The 22,620-nt window shown below is 37.3% G+C and overlaps 4 protein-coding genes across 8 annotated transcripts in view; all 4 read left to right on the forward strand.

Moving 5' to 3' along the window:
• Positions 1-260: 260 nt before the first annotated feature.
• LOC148725469 (uncharacterized) lies at positions 261-4,587 on the forward strand. 3 transcript variants are annotated; one of them, XM_088729913.1, is made up of 5 exons: positions 261-808; positions 1,617-1,731; positions 2,240-2,801; positions 3,502-3,836; positions 4,487-4,587. In XM_088729913.1, exons 1-3 carry the CDS (start codon positions 611-613, stop codon positions 2,248-2,250), a joined length of 324 nt encoding a protein of 107 aa, XP_088586039.1. In that variant the 5' UTR covers positions 261-610; the 3' UTR covers positions 2,251-2,801; positions 3,502-3,836; positions 4,487-4,587. The 3 variants fall into 3 exon arrangements, with proteins under 3 accessions (XP_088586039.1, XP_088586037.1, XP_088586038.1); XM_088729911.1 differs by having other exon boundaries at positions 1,617-2,801; XM_088729912.1 differs by having other exon boundaries at positions 1,617-2,723.
• Positions 4,588-5,020: 433 nt separating this feature from the next.
• LOC148725470 (uncharacterized) lies at positions 5,021-7,332 on the forward strand. Its single transcript, XM_088729914.1, has 2 exons — positions 5,021-5,344; positions 5,959-7,332. The coding sequence occupies exons 1-2, from the start codon at positions 5,059-5,061 to the stop codon at positions 6,000-6,002; spliced, it is 330 nt and encodes a 109-aa protein (XP_088586040.1). The 5' UTR covers positions 5,021-5,058; the 3' UTR covers positions 6,003-7,332.
• Positions 7,333-12,507: 5,175 nt separating this feature from the next.
• Positions 12,508-21,593, forward strand: LOC111347082 (uncharacterized). 3 transcript variants are annotated; one of them, XM_088729882.1, is made up of 7 exons: positions 12,508-12,594; positions 15,146-15,399; positions 16,647-16,761; positions 17,215-17,328; positions 17,746-17,927; positions 18,860-19,190; positions 19,743-21,593. In XM_088729882.1, exons 1-7 carry the CDS (start codon positions 12,522-12,524, stop codon positions 19,784-19,786), a joined length of 1,113 nt encoding a protein of 370 aa, XP_088586008.1. In that variant the 5' UTR covers positions 12,508-12,521; the 3' UTR covers positions 19,787-21,593. The 3 variants fall into 3 exon arrangements, with proteins under 3 accessions (XP_088586008.1, XP_088586006.1, XP_088586007.1); XM_088729880.1 differs by lacking the exon at positions 19,743-21,593 and having other exon boundaries at positions 18,860-19,687; XM_088729881.1 differs by lacking the exons at positions 12,508-12,594; positions 19,743-21,593 and adding an exon at positions 13,536-13,659 and having other exon boundaries at positions 18,860-19,687.
• The window catches only part of LOC111347081 (uncharacterized), a 50,350-nt gene continuing 41,361 nt past the window's right edge, over positions 13,632-22,620 (forward strand). The window contains exon 1 of the mRNA XM_088729886.1: positions 13,632-13,659. Within this exon, the coding sequence (XP_088586012.1) occupies positions 13,632-13,659 (28 nt within the window). The remainder of the gene's footprint in view (positions 13,660-22,620) is intronic.

Here is a 22,620-nt window from a genome sequence, read left to right on the forward strand (position 1 = left end):
AACGACTTACGTCACTTGAGTCTCACAGCCAATAACATCACGGCAAAACCAACCGATCATTTCACACGAACTGGAATAAGAACATTCTACTGACAACAATCACTCACTTGACTCTGATGATGACTTCCGCACAGGTTGTCGAAACGTCAGTCACTGCCACCGACAACAGTCCTTCTCAGGACTACACTCACCCGGACGATCAGACTACACCTTCACATGTTACCCCCGGGTTCAAACCATTTACTGCTTCATGTATTGTTTAAAAATTTTCTGTAATTGGAACTCTTCCCTTATGATAGCTTTTTGTCAATACAAGTCATTGCTTCAATCCTCTGGCCGTCCAAATGTTTTACTCCAAAGAAGTTTCCACATCTTAGTACTTAGTGTAGATATAAACAAATCACATCAGTTTCCGCGGATACAAGGCAGTCAATTACTTGGAACCTCGAGGGATGAAACTGTGAACTTTCATTACGATATATATCGATTATGTTGATCAGCTACGGGTAATGGTCGATTTTTCTTCCTTGTACATGTGACAGCAAATTCAGATGAGTGCAGAGCCATTCTGTTCAACCCAGACACCAAAGACAAGTATTTACGTAATCACATGATCAAAACCGTGCCAACTGAGAGTAAAGAAAGCTGCGAGCTGTTTTGTTATATGGACTCTGACTGTGTGTCTTTCAACTACGGACCAACACTGAGTGATGAGAGTCCTTCATGTGTACTAAATAACAGCAAATATTTACAAGTAACCAGCGAGAATTTCTTAAACAAAAATGGCTACAGCTACCGAGGAATTGAGGTAAGTCTTACAACCTTGAACATGATCAAATGTTTTAGTCCATTAAACCTCACGTAACATTGCTAATCAGTTGACTATAGAAATAGGGAATAAAATAAGGAGAAGTAGCCACATTTAGGCATGGTTGCTCTTTAAGTGAGAAAATTTTATTTTAACATTCGAGTAATAGTTCGGAGGAGAATGAATAGGCCTACAACAGACCTGAGTAAAGGCTGAAAGTTTCCAAAGAAACTGTGCATGGTGCTGCGTCGGTGGGTGTAACAAGGTAATTTGGTTATATCTACTGAGTTGAAATTGTAAATTGGCCACTTTAACGAATAAAAAAGCTGACGTTTCAAGCGTTAGCCCTTCGTCAGAGCGAAAGACGAAGCTCTGACAAAGGGCTAACGCTCGAAACGTTCACTTTTTTATTCTTTATGGTGGCCAATTTATAATTTCAACTTAGTTGATATAACCAAATAACCTACAACAGACCTGTTCACGGCGTGAGTTAATTGTTGGAGTTATGATGCAATCTACTAGAGGACTGATACTTTTTTTTTGACCGAATCACGAGTGTATGACAATAATAAAAATATTTTTAATAACATGAATAGTGCGAATTATAATCAGATTAATAACATTAATAATAACAATAATGTTAATAATATTCACATCAATAAGAATGATTATATTAAAGATGATAAAAGCTATGATGATAATGACAATATAATGGCCCATCGAGAACTGCACGTGATCAAGTTGGAGAAAAAAATAACAAAGCGAACAAACCAAACTTACTTAAGGTTTTTTTTTTTTTTAATCACAGAATCTTTGTGAAAGTGCCCCATGTCAAGGAAATTCAACTTGTCAAGCTGGGTTTACTTCAAAAGGATACCGTTGTGTCTGTCCACGAGGATTCAGGGGAGAGACTTGTGAACAAGGTATTCAAGTATCGAAATATCAGTAACATCCAGGCTTAATTAATTCTTGATTACCTTTTTTCTGCTGTTGGTAATACATTTACATCTCGACTGCCGCGAAAACCACTCTTTCAATCTCTGAGGTATAGAATGAGAATGCGTATCGACAGTATCCACGCATCCACATTCCTCAGAAAAAATTGCCCCATAGTTTACCGACTTTTAAAGCAGGGAGAACTGTGCTCAGGCCCAAACCCGTAAGGGACGAATCACGAGAGCCCCCGTGAGTTTGGACATGTGACTTAACTACCGCTCTCCACAACCGTTAAGTTATCGAAATATTATGGTTTTGTTTTCTTCGTAAGCATGTTCAATCTATAAAGTCGAAGATTCGTTTTGTAGTCAGACAAGTTGGTCAAAAGAAGAGTAGCAAATACATGTTGAATTTAACAGGCTGTAGAACATTGCATTATATGCAGGAATTCTTAAAAGCGTGTTATGTACTGCTTTTTTAGTCATTCTGCCCCAGAACTGTTCTGAAGTCCCAAAGTTAACTGGAGTCTACAAAATTTCCAATCATGGACAAGATCCATTCCCGGTGTACTACAATCAGACAAGCGATGGAGGAGGTACATTAGACTGAATAAAGCTTATCAGTAGTTTCCAAATAAATTAGAATGCTCTCGGACTCAACTAAAATTCAAATTGTAAATGTCCTTGCCTGATCAATTTATCTATCGCTATCTCGACATCAGTGCAAGGATACGGGATCCTTCTAAATAGCTGATTCTGCTCATCTTTAACCAACAACCTGTTCTAAATGTACTCAAATCAGTTTCGACAAGATTTGGCGTAGGAGATTGGGGAAAACGGTTCCAAAAGGCAGTTTATCGGAAAAGCGCTTTCCAGATCTTACACATAAAAAATGCAATTCTCATTAACCTGACAATCTTTTTCTCTAGGTTGGACGATGATATTAAAATACATTGGTGGACTTTCTTCTTCACCTACCGGTAAAGCCTTATGGAGGTCTTCCTATACATCATCAGAAAATTTTATCACTGCCTTAGATACCACTTCAACCTTCCAAGGTCATTACAAAAACGGCCTCGTTCAAAAGTTGGCAAACGCTTAATCCTCGAGAGGTTACTAGTCCATGAAATATTCATATCACAGAGGGTTAGGATGAATGTAACTTGTTTTTCAAAGTCATCATAAAAAGTTTAATGCATCCCCTTAGAATTCGCTCAGAAAAACATATCAGTTAAATGTTTAAGAAGCTAACAAATGTATTGGGCTGATATTGCAACCTCATGAAAAATTGCTATCAAAAATTCTATCGAGAAACACTCCTGCAAATGGACTTTAGTGTAATTTAACTCAATTAATTGGATCAACTTATTTTAGAAATGAAACAAGAAAAAGAACATTTTGCCTTTTTGCAGCAACGTTCTAATACTAAAGGATAATATAAATCAGACAGTGTAGATCAGAGAGCAAAAACGTTACTCTCTTTGGTTACCTTACTTCCCAGTCCTTCAGAGTATGTTGTCTTAGAAAAAAGTATTAAGGGAGTGCTCGTGTTGGGGGAACGATTCTTAAACATGAAGTTACGAGTTTCCGTTGTCATGTGACGGTTACAAAGAATTGATTAACCGTTGGAATCCTTCAAAGTAAGTTTGCAAATAGACAATGAAATTTGATTATCAATTTCTCTACTTCTCCAATTGTGCGACTCTTTTGTTAATCCATTTAGTATGTAGATAAAAGATAATTTTCTTGCGATTATAGGTTCGTGTAGTGTTTTACACGAATGGAGCAGAAGTTATGTCTATGACGTTCAATGCCAGAGGGACGACCTGTGCGAACTGGTTTTCACAAAAAATCTACTTCAATCACCATGGACCGATCTTAACAGCACGACAATTTTAAAACCCTTTCGCATCAATGCAATGGCCATCACGGGGCACGTAACTTGGAAATTTCAGCTTTCTACGCAGGGTGTAAGAACGATGCTGGGTGGTTTATGATCGGTGGACTTGGCTGTACCTGGGAGAGATTTCGCCCTTTACCGGCAATTCTGTACAGCAAGAAAACTCACAGAATCAAATGGAATGATAACCTAGGTAAAAATTTCTTAAAGAAATCTTAGGATGCCTCGGTTATTTTTTTTTTTGTCTGTTTGTTATCAATACAAAGAAATTACAAGCAATTTCCTAAACATGACCCCATCAACAAATGGTTTCCTTGTCATTCGTGCATTGTTTTGGTTAATTAAAACGGCATGGAATAACTGCTTTTTTTTTCGTTTTAGTGAAGTAATTGTTGAACTGATCCAGTCGAGCCTTTCTCCGATTTAAAGGCAATTGTCTCTTCCTCCATATAAATGAACTTTAATAGCGACATTTTTAAGACCCTTTTCAGTTAATCCTTTTTTTTCTTCAGGGTTGGGGAATTTAAATGTAATTGTGAAATACAGGGGCAGAATCCCAGTTATAAATTAAGATGATACTGAGGAGTCCATGAAATAATAGTACAAGTCAACTAGAATAAAAAGGGTCTTAAATGATTAAAAGGTCTGAGCTCAAGACTGGTTTCTTTTGTGAAGAATGACTTAAGCTTTTATCCACTTTTTTCATTATTATTCGTCCTCTTCTCGATCTTTCCCTAGTGATGGAGTAGGTATTATGTCAATCATGACTCTAATGAAATCTCAATAAATCAATCGTGATTATTATTACTTATCAATTAGTACATTTTTAATTCTTTTTTCAAGCTCACGTGGGAGGTGCTGAGGTGATGATTTTTTATGTACGTTGAAGACTAAAGATGATATGCAGTCAATGGATAGATGTTGATTAGTGAAATTCTTGCAATTGTTGTCTAAATGAAACTTCGTTTACTAAATCCTCATACAATGTTAATGCACTTCCCTAGAAATGACTTGGAAAAAGTAATTTATTTAAATTTTTTAGGAAGCAACCAGTGTAGTAGGCTGAATTTTACACTTTACCCCGGAAGCTTTTAATGCTTTAGGGATGATTAGAACCAGGAGTAGTAGTAGCCAAGGCAGAGTTATACCAGAACCAAGGCGCCGATACAATAATTTCCAGTTCAAAACTTTGCTTCCTGGAGTTTACATCGTGATGTCATGTCATCTGTGTCATACAAAGAATTGATAAAATGTTAGAATTCTTTAAAATATGTTTGGGAGGGACAACAAGAGTTTGATAAACAATTCCTCCAATTCTCCATGTACGCATCTATTAATATGTAGATAACGGAAATTTTCTTGTGTGACTTTAGGTTCGTTTAGTACTTTACACGAATGGAACAGAAGTTATCTCTATGAAGTTCAATGCCAGAGGGACAACTAACCTTGACTGGTTTTCAGAAAATAATCTACTTCAGTCACCATGGACGGATCTTAAGAACGCGGTAAACATTTACATCTTTCGCATTAATGGTGACGGGGTACGCAATTTTGAAATTACAGCTTATTACAACGGATGCCCTAATGATGCTGGGTGGTTTTTGATCACGGGATCTTACTGTGACTGGGAGAAGTTTCACCTTGTACCGGGAATTCTGTACAGCAAGAAAACTCACAATATTACATGGAATAACAACCAAGGTAAAAATTGCTTTAATAACTCTTGCAATATCTCTGTTATTGTTTTTGTTTGTTTGCTATCAAAACAGAGATATAACAAGAGATTTTCTAAACAAACTTTCTCGCCTGGTTTCCCCGCCATTTGTTCATTGTTTAAAAAAAAACAACATTGAAGAACTATTTCCTTTTTTTGTTTTTGGTGTTATAACCTTACGTTAAACTGATCCAGTCGACTCTTTCTCGGATTGACTCGGCGATTTCCTTTACTTCTCCACAAATCTGGGATTCAACAGTGACAGTTTAGGACGCCCTTTTTTCTTCTAAGCATCAGAATTGATTGATGAAAACATTTAAAGACTGGAGGAAAAACCGCAGTTGGAAATTGAAAGGGAAATTGTTCGAGTCATCTAAAATATAACCTTTCCGGTGATTACAAGGCCGGTACTAAAAAACTGTTTTCACCTGGGAAAGGTGACTTTCATTGACTCTTTGTCTTCCTCTTCTTCTGTCTGTAAAAAACAAATGAAATATTACGGCAATTGTTTATTTATTGAGATTTAAATAAGTATAATGTCTAGTAAATAATTTACTATACATTATTTATAATAAAAATTTTATTACTTTCATTTCTCAAGCTGACGTCGGAGGCGCTGAGGTTATGATTGTGTATGTACGTTAAAGACCAAGGAGGCCAGTCAATGAATAATCTGAATAAAGTGTCGTAAAGTAAAAATTCTGCTCTGACTTAATTCAAATCACGGAGAATACTAGACTATCGCCTGTGTGGTGAACGCCATATACCCGAAGCCAAAAACAAAGCTAGAAAAGATGCGTTTAAAGATCCAAACCGAAGTAGAAATGAATATGATACCCATCTTCAAACAGTGGATTTATATTGCGCCGTTTCCATGACGGGATGATCAACAGGGACTTAAAACGCGAAAGTTGCCGAAATCCATACGCACTGGGTGCTACTTGAACTTGAAGGGATCGAAGTGCTTGACTGGTAACTGGATGGTCATCGAGAAGAACTGGCTCGTGGCTTCTGAAAACGCTTAACCTTAATCACTCTCCTCACCGCTCGAAAAATTTTCTTTTCGTCCCCAGAATTTGCCGCAAGTTCGTCCAATAGATATTCGTTGACCGTAAACCAACGACCGAACTCGTTCCAACAGCTAGATTTAGGCCCTCTATTTTTTTCGTTACTAAAGCAGTACCTTCTTCGAGATTGCGTTTTGCTCTCTCCAAGGAACTATTTTTCAAGTCGATTGAAGCGTCATCCAACTCAGATCGAGGACTTGTGACTTATGAGAAAGTTACGGTTGGTTTCCCTTCCGTCCGCGCTGATGTATAGTTCTCACGACGAGCCTTCTTCACAACTTGATCAACTGTAGCACCGCTACTTTCAGAAAAACTTTGAGCAAAACTGGATAGCCTTGATTCGACCACTCTGAGTTTGCTGTTGAAGAACCGATCGACTTTGAAATAGCAATCTGATTGCTTGATTAACAGATAATCGAGATGGATCTAACGCGGATACCGTGACCATGGCCAACTGCGTCCGTTGAGCGAGACGGCTTTCATAGACCAGAAGGACGAATACTCAATTAGTCAATACTTATTTAAATAACTTAACACTTAAGAGACATACCAAAACACCCATGAATGAACACAAAATGACATTCAGAACGTGCAGAAAACGAATTTCTGCACGACTTCCTGCGAAGACATTGATATTCTAATTGATTTTGTGATAGTGCTGCTGTTGTGTTAATTTTTAAGTAAAATGGCCTTGAAAATCTCAAAGAACTTTGTAAAAGTTGATAACGGTAGGTAAGTTTAAACGTTGAGATATTCTGTGAAAAGAAAATTGATTTCTCCTCATATTAATTGAATACCTTGTATGATCCATTGTTTTAGCTTGTTTGTATCGTAAACTGTTAAAGTGAAGAAGTGTAATGCGATTAGATCGCACTGTATAAGAAATCACAAAAATTTTAGAAATATTAGCGAAGAGTTCATCCACACATTTCTGTTTTATCTTTTGCAGTGGGAGGATAGTATATCGCAACAAGTCTAGAAAACTTGTGGGCCCCTTGTGTACGACCTTCATTGCTCATTGAAAGACACGACAAACTTTTATTTGCCATTCACCGAGAATAGTTTTACGAGGCGTACTACCAGAAAAATTTCAACTTGCACAGACAAATTAAGGAATCAAACAAAGTGGCAATTATTCCACTTTACTGAACTTAAAACCCCTTGTCCAGCACCGTAGGAAAACCTTGTAAATACAATTAAGATATGTCTAAACGTACATGGTATAATTTGGAATTAAAATACAATTCCGCAGACGGTTGTCCCGTAACCGAAGTAAGGTATTCATGAAACTGAAAAGTTCATCAGTTCTTTTCCTAACATATAACATGCTATGTACATCATCTTTGCGAAAAAGGGTGAAACGAACAAAAGTTTTTAAGGTTACTATAGGTATAAATTGAGGTAATTCCAGCCAGTGGCGGAGTAACATTTGCATTTACGTTTTCCAGCCTCAAACAGAAACGTCAATTAATGGTGGGTATTTGAATCCAGAACCGAGAAATAAATTCTCTAAACAAATGATGTTTTCATAAACTACTTCAATCACCATGGAATGATCTTAAAAACGCAGTAAACATGTATGAGGGTCTCCAATAGGGTTATTCAATCCCGCCTTCCCGACCGGAATTTTCCCTCAATCCCTCAATCCCGACGGTTTCTACCGGCTAATCCCGATCCCGGTCATATTTTCTTAATTCCTTACCTCAGCAAAAATGATCCTTGAAGCTCCGTTTCAGATTCCCTCACAGAAGACTCAAGCACTGACTTTACGTTGAATTAGCTGTATCTCTCTGCACTAAAACGATGATCTAGTTAATTTGTTTATCATGACTGGTTTTAAACGAGTTTCGTCAGTCAATGAGTCATTTTCATGGTGTTTATAGCTGTTTTTTTTTTTTTTGGTGTTTTCTCGGTTTTTCTGTTTTGCCTCTTTTGTTCGATAACACCTGCCTTCCGGATCACTTCGATCCCTGAAGAAAGTGTCTCTCGGAGATGATAGTGATCAATGAAGAGCATTAAAGGGGAACTGAAGCCTAAAAACGAACCATTTTTAAATTGCAGCTTATAGTTGAAATAGCAATGTTCGAGGGTTTTTTTTTCAGTCTTTGGGCCCAACTTCGCCTCGGAAAAATAGTTTAAAGGGGTATTTTGGCCTCGTTGTACGGCGGCTCAGAAATTCGATGTCAGCGGTCATTTTAGCTCGCTCTTACGTCACTGGTGGGGAAGAAAGATAATAAACCCGTAGTCTTCGTAAAGAAATTTGGTTTGGTTATGGAGTTATCGAAGTTGCGTGACTTGTAATGGGGATTAACTACGAAAATGAAATAGTAACAGTTGTTTTTCTTAAGTTGGTTCCCACCACTGACGTCATAAACGACCCCTGCTGACCTATTTTGAGCCGACGGTCTTACACCCCTAAAAGCGGGAAAAAGGCAACTTCAAATTGAATTATCTCGTAAAAAAACAAGAAGTGAACGAAAATGAATATCGACACTTTGTCTTACTCCTCTAAAACTAACTAAAAATGAATGCAAACAATATACCAATTTTAGGCTTCAGTTCCCCTTTAAGGGTACATATCACGACGTACCACGGCATAGTTCCGGCCCAAAATGCCGTAATCACCGGTAACCACTGAGCGTACTATAAGAGGTTGAAAGAAGAGCCTGTATGGATTTCAATTTCGAACGAAAACTATTTCTGTTTTCCATTGAAAAGTTACGATAGAGTTCGAACCTCTCTAAGTGGTGTCCTCTTTATGTCGCCGAAACGCTTCTGTTAGCCATTTGACCGATTTTGACGCGAATTAAAGAGTAGTCGTCACTGTATTGTAGCTTTCAAAGGAAAAAACAGAGATAGTTTGAATTTTAAAATCCATACAAACTCTTATAGTACGCTTTGGTCACCTACTGCTAAATTTAATGCGAAATGTTTATTTGATGATTGCTATCATCTAGGAGCTTCTTTAGCAATTCGCTGCAATTAAACTATAATTCTGCTATTGAAGCAAACAGTTCTTCCGAAACATGAAACGGTTCCCAGCAAAAGAGTTGCCTCGCGATCCAACGACGGAATTCCACCAACATCATCGTCGGCCTCGTCGTTATTAGTCATAAGACTCGCCATGTCATTTTTCACTGTCGAAGTTCTCGCAATTCATTGTCTTCATTCGCAATGTAATAGTTCTATAAGTCTAAATTAGTAGGGGCAACAAAAAAAGAAACGAATTTCCGCTCTACCCCTTCTCATAAAAGCTACGTAGCTAATAACATCGATAACATCATTGTCGATGTATATGTGCACGATCCTTCGCAGTAAAGCACTATTTAAGCAATAGTGAAAATCAGACCTGAAAAAAATTCAGGCCTGTACGGGATTCGAACCACTGACCTCTGCGATACTAGTGCAGCGCTCTACCAATTGAGCTAACAAGCCAACTGGGAGCAGGCCATCAAATTAATTCGACATAAACCCGTAAGTTGGTAAATCAAACAACAAACATATGAAATACATATATATGAACTGCGGTTATGAAATGTATATGTGCACGATCCTTCGCAGTAAAGCACTATTTAAGCAATAGTGAAAATCAGACCTGAAAAAAATTCAGGCCTGTACGGGATTTGAACATACGATATACGATCCCTTTCGCATTAATGGCCATCACGGGGCACGCAACTTTGAAATTACAGCTTCCTACAAAGGATGCCTTAATGATGCTTGGTGGTTTTTGATCACGGGACCTTACAGTGACTGGGAGAGATTTCACCCTGTACCGGGAATTCTGTACAGCAAGAAAACTTACAATATCATATAGAATAACAACAAAGGTAAAAACTACTTTAAGAAATCTAGGAATATCTCTGTTTTTTTTTTGTTTGTTGGCTATCAAAACAGGAAAATAACAAGAGATTTCCTGAACAACCCTATCGAATGGTTTCCTTGCCATTTGTTGATTGTTTTCGTTAAAGCAGCATGGGATAACATTACCATTCTCTTTTAATTTGTTTTGGTGCAATAGCCGTAGGTTGAGCTGATCCAGTCGACCCTTTCTCGGATAACTCGGCACTTTCCTTTACTTATCCAAAAATAGGGTGTTCAATAGTGACCCCATTTTTTTTTCTTCTGCGTGTCAGAATTTAATCACAATTTTAGATGCTGGAGAAAATTATCGGTGGAAATTGAGAGAAAAAAAAGGAAATAATTGTACAAGTCATCTAAGACATAATCTCTCAGATGATCACAAGGCCGGTGCTCAAAAGCTGGTTTCACTTTGGAAAGGAGACTTTTATCAGCTTTTTTATTTGTCTTCTTACTTCTCCCTCTATCTCTAAAAAATGGATTAGGTATTATGGCAATCGTTTATTTATAGAGATTTGAATAAATAATTTACTATGTAATATTTGTCAGTGAATATTTTTTGTTTTCATTTCTCAAGCTGACCTCGGAGACGCTGAGGTTATGATTGTGTATGTGCGTTGAAGACCAAGGATACCAATCAATGAACAATCTGAATAAAGTGTTGTGAAGTAAAAGTTCTGCTCTCAAGTACTTAAATACGCAATATGATTGCTAGATACTACAAACCAAGGAGAATAGTGAAATATCGCCTGTGTGGTAAACGCCATATATGCGAAGCAAAAAATAAAGCTAGTAAAGATATGGTTAAAGATCCAAACCGCAATATGATTGCTAGATACTACAAACCAAGGAGAATAGTGAAATATCGCCTGTGTGGTAAACGCCATATATGCGAAGCAAAAAATAAAGCTAGTAAAGATATGGTTAAAGATCCAAACCGAAGAAGAAATAAATACGATACTTATCTTCAAACAGGAACCCAAACCGCGAAAGTTGCCGAAATCTCTAGGTACTAGGCGCTAACCTGCCGTCGAGTTGGAGGAACTTAGAGGGATTGAAGTGCTTGACTGATAACTGGATGGTGTTGGAGAAATACTGGCTCGTTGCTTCCGACGACACTTATCTTTAATCGCTTTTCTCTCCGTTCCCCTAATTCTGCTCGAAACGTTAACATTTTCTTTTCTTCATCAAAATTTGGCGCAAGCTCGTCAGATAGTTATCCGTATGAGCCGGCCAAAATCGCCCTTGTCAGTCGGCTTTATGGCGCCTTTATTCTTTTCGATACTAAACTCAGTACGTTCTTCCAGGTTTAAGTTTAAGTTTGCTCTCTTTAAGGAACTAATTTTCAGGTCGTTCGAAGCGTCATCCAATTTATATCGGACTTGTGACTTATGATCAAGTTGCTGTTGGTTTCCCTTCCGCCCGCACTGATGTATAGTTCTCACGACGAGCCTTCTTCACAATCTGCTCAACTGTAGCACTGTTACTTTCAGAAAAACTTTGCGCAAAACTGGCTAGCCTAGATTAGACCACGTTAATTTTTCTATTAATGAGCCGATCGACTACGAAATAGCTGAAAGAGCGCTTGATTAACAGACGAATCGAGGTGGATCCAACATGGGTGCATCATCTTCTGCTGCTTCCGTGGAGCGAGATGTTGGAAGTTCGTCCATGTTAAAATTAACTGCGAAGAGGCTTTCATAGACCCGAAGGACGAACACTCAATTACGCAAAACTTACACATCTTTATTAAAATAACTTAACACCTGAGAGACATACCAAAACACCCCCTCATGAACACAAGGTTGAAAAAGTTGGATTGCGTTGGTCCCTTATAAGCAAAACTGGCCATAAGAAGGGAGCTTAAACGCTGAGGTATTATGTCATCATCATCAATCCTTTTCATGCCTCGTGGCACATAGGGCCTTCACAGAGCTTTTCAACTACTCTCGATTGGTTGCTGCTGTCCGTACCTCCTCCCACGACCTCCAACCTGCCTCTTGCCTTTCTTTCTCTACTATACGAGGTATTATGTAAAAAACAAATATTTAAATTTTCATCACATTTATTCTGGTCCAACAGAACTGTATCATAAAAAGTGAATAGACACATCTCCCGACTGCTATTGGCTGAAAAGTAAACAGAAACTGAGTAATTGAAGCTAATCTCATGCTAAGCTTAACTGGGAAACAATCATTTTAACAACTCTAAAGCAGGTGACTAGTGACTCTGAGTCATGTCTATCACTCGGATACGGTTTCTGTTACTGGAGCTGTGCTTAATGATACCAGAGATTGTCTGGTCACAAGGTTAGATTTTTAAGTATATTCTATGACAAATGAAAACTAAGTAATGGATTCTTTTACCGCTAACATAAAAGAGGGTGCAAGTGACAAGAAATAGAACTATGATCTCATCGTTATTATGTTTTCAATATTTACTGCGAAGTTACAAAGGACGGATTTTGAGCTCTATAAAGAGTTAATTTGATCCTTTTGCTTTAGCTTGTTTGCATTTACTACAATTTATTATTTGAAATTACGTGTTGCGTAAACTGTTGAAGAGGAAAAAGGGTGCGGTGCGATTAAATCGCATTTTATAAGAAACAACAAAAATATGAGGAAACAAAGAGCAAATATGGACATTTTTGTTTTATCTCTTAGAGTGGAAGGATAGTATATCGTCAAAAGTTTAGAGAACTTTTGGGCTCTTAGTGTGCTACCTCATTTGTTAATTGAAAGACAAGAAACAGAGCCGTTAATTACCGGCAAGTAATTGATACTAGAACCGGGTTAAAAATTCTTTGAACAAATTATGTTTTTTACAAACGAAGAAGCACTTAGCAAGACACCTGCAGCGAAAAACGAAATCTACATAATTGTGTTTTCATCTTATGATAGTATTTGCCATCGAAAAAACAAAACAACTTTATTTAAGAAAATTAAGAAAACCTCGACGTTTATCATTTTCTCACCACAACGTATGACTTCTTAAGTCTAAATATTACGTAACTACCTCGATTGCAATTAAGAGCCAGTTTCTTAACCACCAAGATGCTGTAAGGGAACTTCAAATTAAAAACAACAGCTGGATTTCCTCCAGAATGAACGAAAAACGTTTCGCAAAATGTGGCCTCTACAGGTCTAAAGTAATTCAAGACCCGATTAAATAGCTGGAATGATGTTCGACCATTTTTCTTTCAGTTAAACAGGAAGTCAATTAAAGCTAATCTCAAACTAGGTATAACTGGGAAACATTCATTTTAACAACTCTAAAGCAGGTGTCTATATTACTTTGAGCCATGCCTGTCGCTTCGATGTGCTTTCTGTTACTGGAGCTGTAATAAATGATGCCAAAGATTGTCTGGTCACAAGGTTAGTTATTCAAGTATGCCCTGTGACAAAATGAAAACTGAGGAATGGATTCAGTTCATTACTAACATAAAAAGAGGGCGCGATTGCCTACAGAAAATAGAGCTATTGTGTCATTGTTATTTTGTTATTAATATTTGCTGCAAAGCTATAGATGGCGGCTTTTGAATTCTCTGAAGGAACTGAATTTGAACCTTTGTTTTAGCTTGTTTGAATTTGCCACTATTTATTCTTTTATATATATCTACTTCGTAACCTGTTGATTAAAGGAAAAGGTGCGGTGCGACGTAGATTATCATGAAGCACATCGCGACATTTTAATTTCTGTTTTACCTTTTGCAGTGGTAGGATAGAATATCGTAAGAGAACTGTGAGGCCTTAGTGTAATACATCATTCGCTCTTTTATGAAATGACGAGTTTTTATCTGCCATTTAACAAGAAAAGTTTCACGAGGCGCCCTACTTGCACAGAAGGAAAGCCTTGTAAAAACAAATAAGATACGTCTAGCCACCGTGTAATTTTCGAATGAAAATCCAATTCTGCAGACGTAACCTAGGAAAGGTACTTATGAGAACATTTTAGAGGAATTATCGTGCGTAACATTTGTGTAAACGGGTGAAAAGGAAAAATTTTCAAGCTAACTTTGGGTACCAATTCAGATAATTACCGCGAGTTATACAATTGCAAACTGATTTTCCAGCCTCAAAGAGAACCGTCACTTGCGGGTATTTGAAACTAAACCAAGTTAAAAATTACCTTAATGAATTATGTTTTCATAAACGAAAAAGCCATTACCAAGACACCTGTAGCGAAATACAAATGGATTCTCGTCACCAACAAAACAGAACATCCTTATTTTTGCAAGTAAGGCAAAAGTAACGGAGAACTAAGTAACATACTGAAGTAATTCCTTTTCCAATCGGGGAGAAAAGACCAATCTACCAATAACAATTTTTCTTTCTTAACGGAAATGTTTCAAATAACATTCACATGTAGCTTAAGTCAAAATTTTCGCCTGAATAATTAACGGTTTTTTTATTAAAGAAAAATATTTCGGTTTTTGCGATTTTGATTAAAAAAAATTGGGTGTGTGTTTTTTTTTTTTAATATTTGTCTGAGGTACCTGTAAAGATATTCAGGCGATTGACATCTGCCTCTCTGTCTCCGATATTGGGCAAGGGAGACTCTCCCCTTTACAACAAATCCCTATTGTTATAGTATTAATCAAACATCATTGTTTCAATCCTCAGGCCCTCCAAAAAAAGAAATGTAATTTTTATATTCAGCATTGATAAAAAAAAAAAACCTCGATCCCTTTTACACCAACGTGATTTTGATGAATTTCTTAAACTAAATAAGTTGCTTGATATTGAGAGACTGAAGAACTTGGTTTAGACGAAACGAGGTAATTACCAAGTTGGAACTCCGCGGGATGAAAATAGTTTTCTAAAATGTTGATCCCCTACAATGAATGATTTGTTGTTTCAGATGCGTGCAGAGACATTCTATTTAACCCAGACACCAAAGACAAGTATTTACGTAACCACATGATTAAAACCGTGCTAGTAGAGAATAAAGAAAACTGCGAACTGATATGCTATGCGGACCCCGACTGTGTGTCTTACAACTACGGACCAGTTTTGAGTGAGACTCCTATATGTGAACTGAATAACAGCACACATTTACAAACCTCAAGCGAGAATTTCATTATGAGAAATGGCTACAGCTACCGAGGAGTTGAGGTAGGTCTTTCAACTAATCACAATCAAAGTTTCTCGCGTTTAAACCTCATGTGACATAACTAACTGATTGACCACGGAGAATTAACCAGAACGAAAAGGTAGTCATGTTTTGGCGTGATTACAAGAACACTCTTAGTTAGGTGATATTATAATTAAAGTACCCATCGGGGTACAAGTTTATAGGAGAACAATATTAAGATGTGTAAAACGTGGTGCGGCGTACAACAGATCTTGTTCATGGCGTAAATTAATTTTCTAATAGTTGGAGACCAGGTGAAATGTTGGTGAGGTTTAATACTTTCTGGAAATAATGAATCTGACGACCTCTTTTCAAAATTATGGTGATGATAATTAAAAAAAATGAGAATAATGAGAATAATCCCTTGAGAACCGTGCGTGATCTTAGCATATGAAGAAGTAAAGGTACTTTATAAAAAATGTTAAACACCACAGCGTACACTATTGAGTTTTAGTATAATTTCAGAGGTTATCAAAGAGTTTCCAGAAACCTGATTGGTCGAGCGGTTTCTTATATGACGCTATACAAACCGCTTCACGCGGTTTATATAAAATGTTAAAATAAAATGTTAATAAATGTTACGAAAATGTTATGATTTTAGAAATTTCTCTGTTGTTCAGCTCTGAAATTACACTAAAACAATTATTCGCCTCAGGTTCGGTGAATATTGTCGAATAATCCCCTCGACTTCGTCTCGGGAATTATTCGACGACATTCACCTCGCCTTCGGCGAATAATTAGGGAGCTTTAGCAACGACGACGGCGACGGCAATGAAAACGTCGCGTCGAAATCTAACTTTTTGTTTATGTAACTCTTTCGAGGTTATTCCGATGTGTTTCACTCGGAAAATGCTAGCGAACTATTCAGGGACTATATCACTACGAACGGCGTTAAAGTAAGGAGAAAGAAAGAAAAATTAACCGTCATGCGCTCACGTTGTCGAGAAAACCTAAAGTTTGGTTATTTCACGTTGTTATTTTGCCGAGAACGGCAAAGAAATGTACCAAATTGTTAAACGTACGTGCAGGGCGATTGTTTTTGCTCATTAAGTCTATTGTTTTCTGCCGTTCTCGTTGCCGTCGCCGTCGTCGTTGCTAAAGCTCCGTATGATAAATGGAAGCACACGAGAGGTTGCTAAGCACGAAAGAAGCGTGAGAGTCGCGCGAGGCGATAGCCGAGAGCGAGCTCAGTCTAGCTTTAAAGGTAGATTCTTTTTTTTCATCAAAGAATCCTTGCGAAAGTAACCCATGTCAGAGTAATTCTACTTGTCAAGCTGGCTTTACTTTAAAAGGATACCGTTGTGTCTGTCCACAAGGATTACGGGGAGAGAATTGTAAACAAGGTATTCCAAGCTTTTTTTTATCACAAGGTATTCTAAGCTTTTTTTTGTTATCAAGTAAGGCGAATATTCCTGCATTTTTATGTTTCTTGGTATTCTCGTTTTTCCGCTTTAGAAATTTTCGAAATACTCTAAGATATTTGACTGCTTTTTTTCGAAATTATTTTACTTGTATATAACAAAAAACTTCCTTTCCACTTCTTTGCAATTTGTTTTAACAATTTGAAAAGTCATTTGTGCCATCCTATCGTGATCATATTGAAAAGCTTCACTCAATAGCATTCGAATTTGATAATTAAAATACATTTACATTTCGACCCCTACAAAAGGCACTCTTCATTTCTTAATTAGAATGCTCACTAACAGGGATCAGATTAGCACAGCAGAAATACGGCTGCAGATCTCTTCATCGTGTGTAAGTAGTCTCTCTCTCTTTTGTACTCTTCATTTTTCTAGTCGTTCTGCCTCAGAACTGTTCTCAAGCCCGAAAGGAAACCGGAGTGTACAAAATTTCAAGTCATGGTTCAGACCCATTCCCAGTGTACTGCGATCAGACAAGTGATGGAGGTGGTACGTCAAAATGAATGATAGTCTCAGTGAAGCATTAACTATTCGGTGTAAAAATTCAGTCATTCGGCGTAAAAATTGGCAAATTTAAACCGTTCGTCGTACACAAAAAAAAGAATCTTAAATGTTTTTCTGGCCACCGCAATAAAAAGATATTAACCATAAAGCATAAATTGGCCAAAACTTTTAACGAAAGTAGTTTCCACATAAGAAGTTCTTTTAGAGGTGACTAGCACAATTATTTAGGAAGGCCCTTGGACTTAAAATTTAAAATGAAGGTCCAGGTCATTGATTTATCTATTGTTCTTTAGCGACAGAAATACAGTCAATTGGAAAACTGTTTCTAGAGCTTTGCAGAAGAAACGAGCAATTTCACGACCCTGGACTATTTCTGAGATTTTTTCCTTTTTTATTTTCAAGGGTGGACGATGATTTTTAAATACATTGGAGGCATTTCTTCTTCACCGACTGGTAAAGCGTTGTGGAGTTCATCCAACACATTATCAGAAAATATCATCGCTACCTTAGATACCACTGCAACCTACCAAGGTCACTACAAAAACCGTCTCGTTCAAAATTGGCAAACTTTTAACCCCCAAGAGGTAAGTCCGACGGGCCATAAAATATTTACATTAGAGAGGGTTCGGCCAAATAGAGGGGGCATTGGGGTTTGCGGTTTTGCGGTTTAGGCTGATTTTTAGATCGGTTTTTCGGTTTTTGTGCCAAAAAACTTCGGTTTTTCGGTTTTGTTGTTCACTGCGTTTTACGGATTTTCCGTTTTCAGCATTTGGTTTTCGGTTTTCGTCAAAAACTTTGACGGTTACTCGGATTTGGTATCCGATGTGCTCTTTCGGTTTTTCATATTGGGGTTCCGGTTTCTCTTCGATCTGAGCAGCGGTTACACCCCTCCACTGATCTGGAATGGCCGCGAAACTTATGTTGCTCTACTTATGACCACAGTAGCAAGTCGATTAGGATTTTGACAATTCAGACAAAAATGTGCAAATTTATCGGTTTAGACGTTTTTGCAAGCGGTTTTCGGTTTTGATGAATTTTTTTTTGCGGTTTTGCAGTTTTTAATAGACCTCAATACCCCCTCCAAATACATCACAGAAGGTTAGGCTAAATAAAACTTCGTTTATAAAGTGCTCATGTATTGTTAACTCACTTCCTTAAAAATGACCTGGAAAAGAAAATTTAGGAACAAGCAGTCAATGTATTAGCCATAGACTGAGGATTCCACTTCACCCTGGAAGCTTTAAATGCTTTGAGGATGATTAGAACCAAGGGTAGTAGTGACCAAGGTAGAATTATACCAGAAGCAAGCCGATACAATAACTTCTAGTTCAAAACTTTGCTTCCTCGAGTCTACATAGTCGTATCATGTGACATAAAAAGAATTGACGAAATGTTAGAATCCTCAAAATATGTTTGGGAAAGACAATGGAATTTGATGGACAATTCCTCCAATTCTATACGCATGTACGCATGCGTTAATGGGTAGATAACAGACAATTTTCTTGTGTGACTTTAGGTTCGTGTAGTGCTTTACACGAATGGAGCAGAAGTTATGTCTATGAAGTTCAATGCCAGAGGGACAACTAACCTCGACTGGTTTTCACAAAATAATCTACTTCAATCACCATGGACTGATCTTAAGAGCGCGGCAAACATAAAACCCTTTCTCATCAATGGCCATTATGGGGAACGAAGCTTTGAAATAACGGCCAGCTACGGAGGATGTGGGAATGACGTTGGGTGGTTTGTGATCGGAGGACCTCACTGTGATTGGGAGAGATTTCACCCTGTTCCAGGAATACTCTTCAGCAAGAAAACTCACAAAATCACATGGAATGATAACCAAGGTAGAAATTGCTTTAAGATTCTCAGAAAAGCCACCTGTTATTGTTTTGTTTGTTATAAAAACAGGGAAATAACAAGGGATTTTCTAGGCAGAACTTATCGAATGGTTTCCTTGCTATTCGTTTATTGTTTTCATTAACACAGCATGGAATAACTATTTTCAATTTGTTTTTGTGTAATAATCGTAGCTTTAACTGATCGAGTCGACTCTTCCTTGGATCACTCGGCAGTGTCCTTTATTTCTCGATAAATCGGGGGCTCAACAGTGATATTTTTTAGGACACCCTTTTTGCTACTTTATTCTTCTGGGTGTCTCACTTAATTTCAATACAATTGTGAAATTCCGAGACAAAATCTCGGTTGGAATTGGAAAGTAGAAAATGTAGTTTATTCAGGAAAGATGACTTTTATCCTCGGCATTTCAGTTGTCTTCTTCTCCCTCTATCTCTAAAAGTAAATTAGGTATTATGGCAATCGTTTATTTATTGAGATCTCAATAAATAATTTACTATGTATTATTTACCTGTGAATATTTTTTAATTTCATTTCTCAAGCTGACGTCGGAGGAGCTGAGGCTATGATTGTGTATGTGCGTTGAAGACCACGGAAGCCAGTCAATGAATAATCTAAACAAAGTGTTGTGAAGAAAAAACTATGTTCTAACTTAACACGCAAAATAACCGCTAGATACTGCAAATCACGGATAATACTGGAATATCGCCTGTGTAGTGAACGCCATATTCCCGAAGCCAAAAACAAAGCTAGTAAAGATGCGTTTAAAGATCCAAACTGAAGAAGAAATAAATATGATACTCATCTTGAGACATGAACCTAAACTGCGAAAGTTGCCGAATTCTCTATACACTGGGCGCTGACCTACTGACGAATTGGAGGAACTTGGAGGGACCGAAGTGCTTGACTGGTAACTGGTCTTCGAGAAAAACTGGCTCGTTGCTTTCTCTCCACTCTCCTCTCTGCTCGAAAAAAATTTTTTTTCTTCATTAGAATTTGGCGCAAGCTCGTCTGGTAAATATTTTTTGACCGTACGCCAAATTAACTCGCTCACATCAGCCAGCTTCATGGCCTTTAGTCTTTTCTATACTAGTACCTTCTTCCAGATTGCGTGTTCTCAACTTTGGCGCCGTTAATTACTTTCAGAAAAACTTTGAGCAAAACTGGCTGGCCTAGATTAGACCACGTTAAGTTTGCTGTTAAAGAGCCGATCGACTACGAAGTAGCACATCTGATTGCTTGTTTAACAGATGAATCGTTATGGATCCACACTGATACACCATCTCCTGCTACGTCCGTGGAGCGAGATGCTGGAAGTTCGTCCATGTTTAAATTATCAGCCTGTGTGAAGGCTTTCACAGACCCAAAGGACGAACACTCAATTATACACCACTTATACATCGTTATTAAAATAACTAAACATTTAAGAGACATTTCAAAACACCCCCTAATGAACACAAAATGCACTACAGAACGTGCAGTGTTTAATTTTATAGTGTTATAATACTGTTTTAGTGCTGAGTACTAGGTGAGATGATCTTGAGAATTTCAAAACAACTTTGTAAAAGTTTGGTTACGGTGGGTACGCTTAAATTAGCAACAGTAATAACTTTAAAATGAAGAGCTTTTCCTCCTTGCAGCCTCTTATGAGCAAAACTGGCCATAATAACGGAGTTTGAATGCTGAGGTATTCTGTAAAAAACAAATATTTAAAGTTCCCTCATATTTAATGAATACTTTGCATTGACTTCTTTTTCAACAAAATTGTACCATAAATGGAAAAGTTGGCTGAAAAGTAAACAGGAAGTTCATTGAAGCCAATCTCACCCTGAGCTTAACTGGGAAACAATCATTTTAACAACTCTAAAACAGGCGTCTCTTCTTCGCTCGGATCTGTTTTCGCTTACTGGAGCTGTGCTCAATGCTACCAGAGATTGTCTGGTCACATGGTTAGTTATTCAAGTATGTTCTATAACAAATGACCAACATAAAAGAGGACGCAAGTGACAGGAAACAGAACAAGATCTCATCGTTATCGTATTTTCAGTGTTTTCTGCAGAGCTACAGATGACAGATTTCGACTTCTTTAAAGGAACTGAATTTGTTTTTTTTTAGATTGTTTGCGTTTATCATTATATCCATACACTGAAATTACGTGTTTTGTAAACTGTTGAAGAGAATAAAAGGTGCGGTGCGAATAGATCGCACAGTACAAGAAATCACAAAAATATGAGACAAATTAGCGAAGAACACATCCAGACATTTCTGTTTTATCTTTCACATCGGGAGGATAGTATATCGTAAAAAGTTTATAGAACTTGTGGGCCCCTTGTGTGCAACCTCATCTGCTCATTTTAACCATCCTTAAAAGACCAAAGATACTGTGAAGGATTTCAAGTTAAAAATAAAAATAGCATTTCCTTCAGAACTAACGAGATACATTTCGCAAAATTTGGCCTGAAAAAAGGTCTAAAGTAATTCAACACCTAATTAATTCGCTGGAATGGCGTTCGGTCATTTTTCTGTTTACCAGCTTCCTTCGCCTTAAAAGAGGCAAAATCGAATAGTTCCGATTTTATCGAATTTCTCATTTAATAACCTTTTTATTGTTATTTAGTTTATGTTGGTTTCTTATGAAATATCGCGTGTAATTTTGTTTTTAATTTCCTTTTTTTCGAAGGTATAGAGAAAAACTGGATGAAAAGTGTTTGTAAACTTTTATTTTTGGTAGAAACAACACCAATTTCATCCGTCGTTCGGATAAAAGGAAGGAATCAATCCAAAAGCGCCTGTCACTCACATTCAAAGCGTCCACTCCGCAGCGATCAATAACTTCTTTAGATAAATAGAGCTGTAATTATCTCTCATTCGTGAGAGATACTTTCAGCGGCCATGTTATGTTCTGTTTATCGTATAGACACTGATGAAATTTTCACATAAAACAACTTTTTTCCTTCATTTACGAAACAGCAAAATAGTGCAATTAAAGTGGTCACCTATCGCAAAATGCCCGTTATGAAACTCGCATATAAAGTTACAAAGGAGAAATAAAAACAACAATACTTATATTTTTTGTTCCAATAAGAAATTTTAAAAGAACCAGAAGCGCGCCTGAGCGGGAAGCTCTCTTGTAATTGGATAATCCTCTGAGTAACCATAGCGACACCAACATCCTCACACGTGAAAGATAAAAATAGTATCTTCACTGCGCGGGATGGAGGTATGATTGTTTAGTGAAAGGAAAAATCTTGGTATTTCATCAGTATCTATCTATATAATATTTACTGATAAATATATTCTAGCTTGTAGTAATTATTTTCAACCGACAGAAACTCGTAATAATTTGGATTCCGAGTATAGGCAGACTTCCAGACAGAATCTGCTTACGGTGGACATGTTCCATTATCTAAATATATCCCA

Source organism: Stylophora pistillata, chromosome 8, assembly GCF_964205215.1.
Source record: "Stylophora pistillata chromosome 8, jaStyPist1.2, whole genome shotgun sequence".
Lineage (NCBI taxonomy): Eukaryota > Metazoa > Cnidaria > Anthozoa > Scleractinia > Pocilloporidae > Stylophora > Stylophora pistillata.

What these genes read in the sequence shown, in the direction of transcription:
- LOC148725470 (XM_088729914.1), top strand. Translation starts at nt 5,059, where the DNA reads ATGAAGTTCAATGCCAGAGGGACAACTAACCTTGACTGGTTTTCAGAA. An exon ending in TACATGGAATAACAACCAAG is followed by an intron (nt 5,345 to 5,958) that starts GTAAAAATTGCT and finishes TCATTTCTCAAG; the next exon opens with CTGACGTCGGAGGCGCTGAG.
- LOC111347082 (XM_088729880.1), top strand. Translation starts at nt 12,522, where the DNA reads ATGTCTATCACTCGGATACGGTTTCTGTTACTGGAGCTGTGCTTAATG. An exon ending in GGGAGAGAATTGTAAACAAG is followed by an intron (nt 16,762 to 17,214) that starts GTATTCCAAGCT and finishes TCATTTTTCTAG; the next exon opens with TCGTTCTGCCTCAGAACTGT. An exon ending in TCAGACAAGTGATGGAGGTG is followed by an intron (nt 17,329 to 17,745) that starts GTACGTCAAAAT and finishes TTTATTTTCAAG; the next exon opens with GGTGGACGATGATTTTTAAA.
- LOC148725469 (XM_088729911.1), top strand. Translation starts at nt 611, where the DNA reads ATGATCAAAACCGTGCCAACTGAGAGTAAAGAAAGCTGCGAGCTGTTT. An exon ending in ACAGCTACCGAGGAATTGAG is followed by an intron (nt 809 to 1,616) that starts GTAAGTCTTACA and finishes TTTTAATCACAG; the next exon opens with AATCTTTGTGAAAGTGCCCC.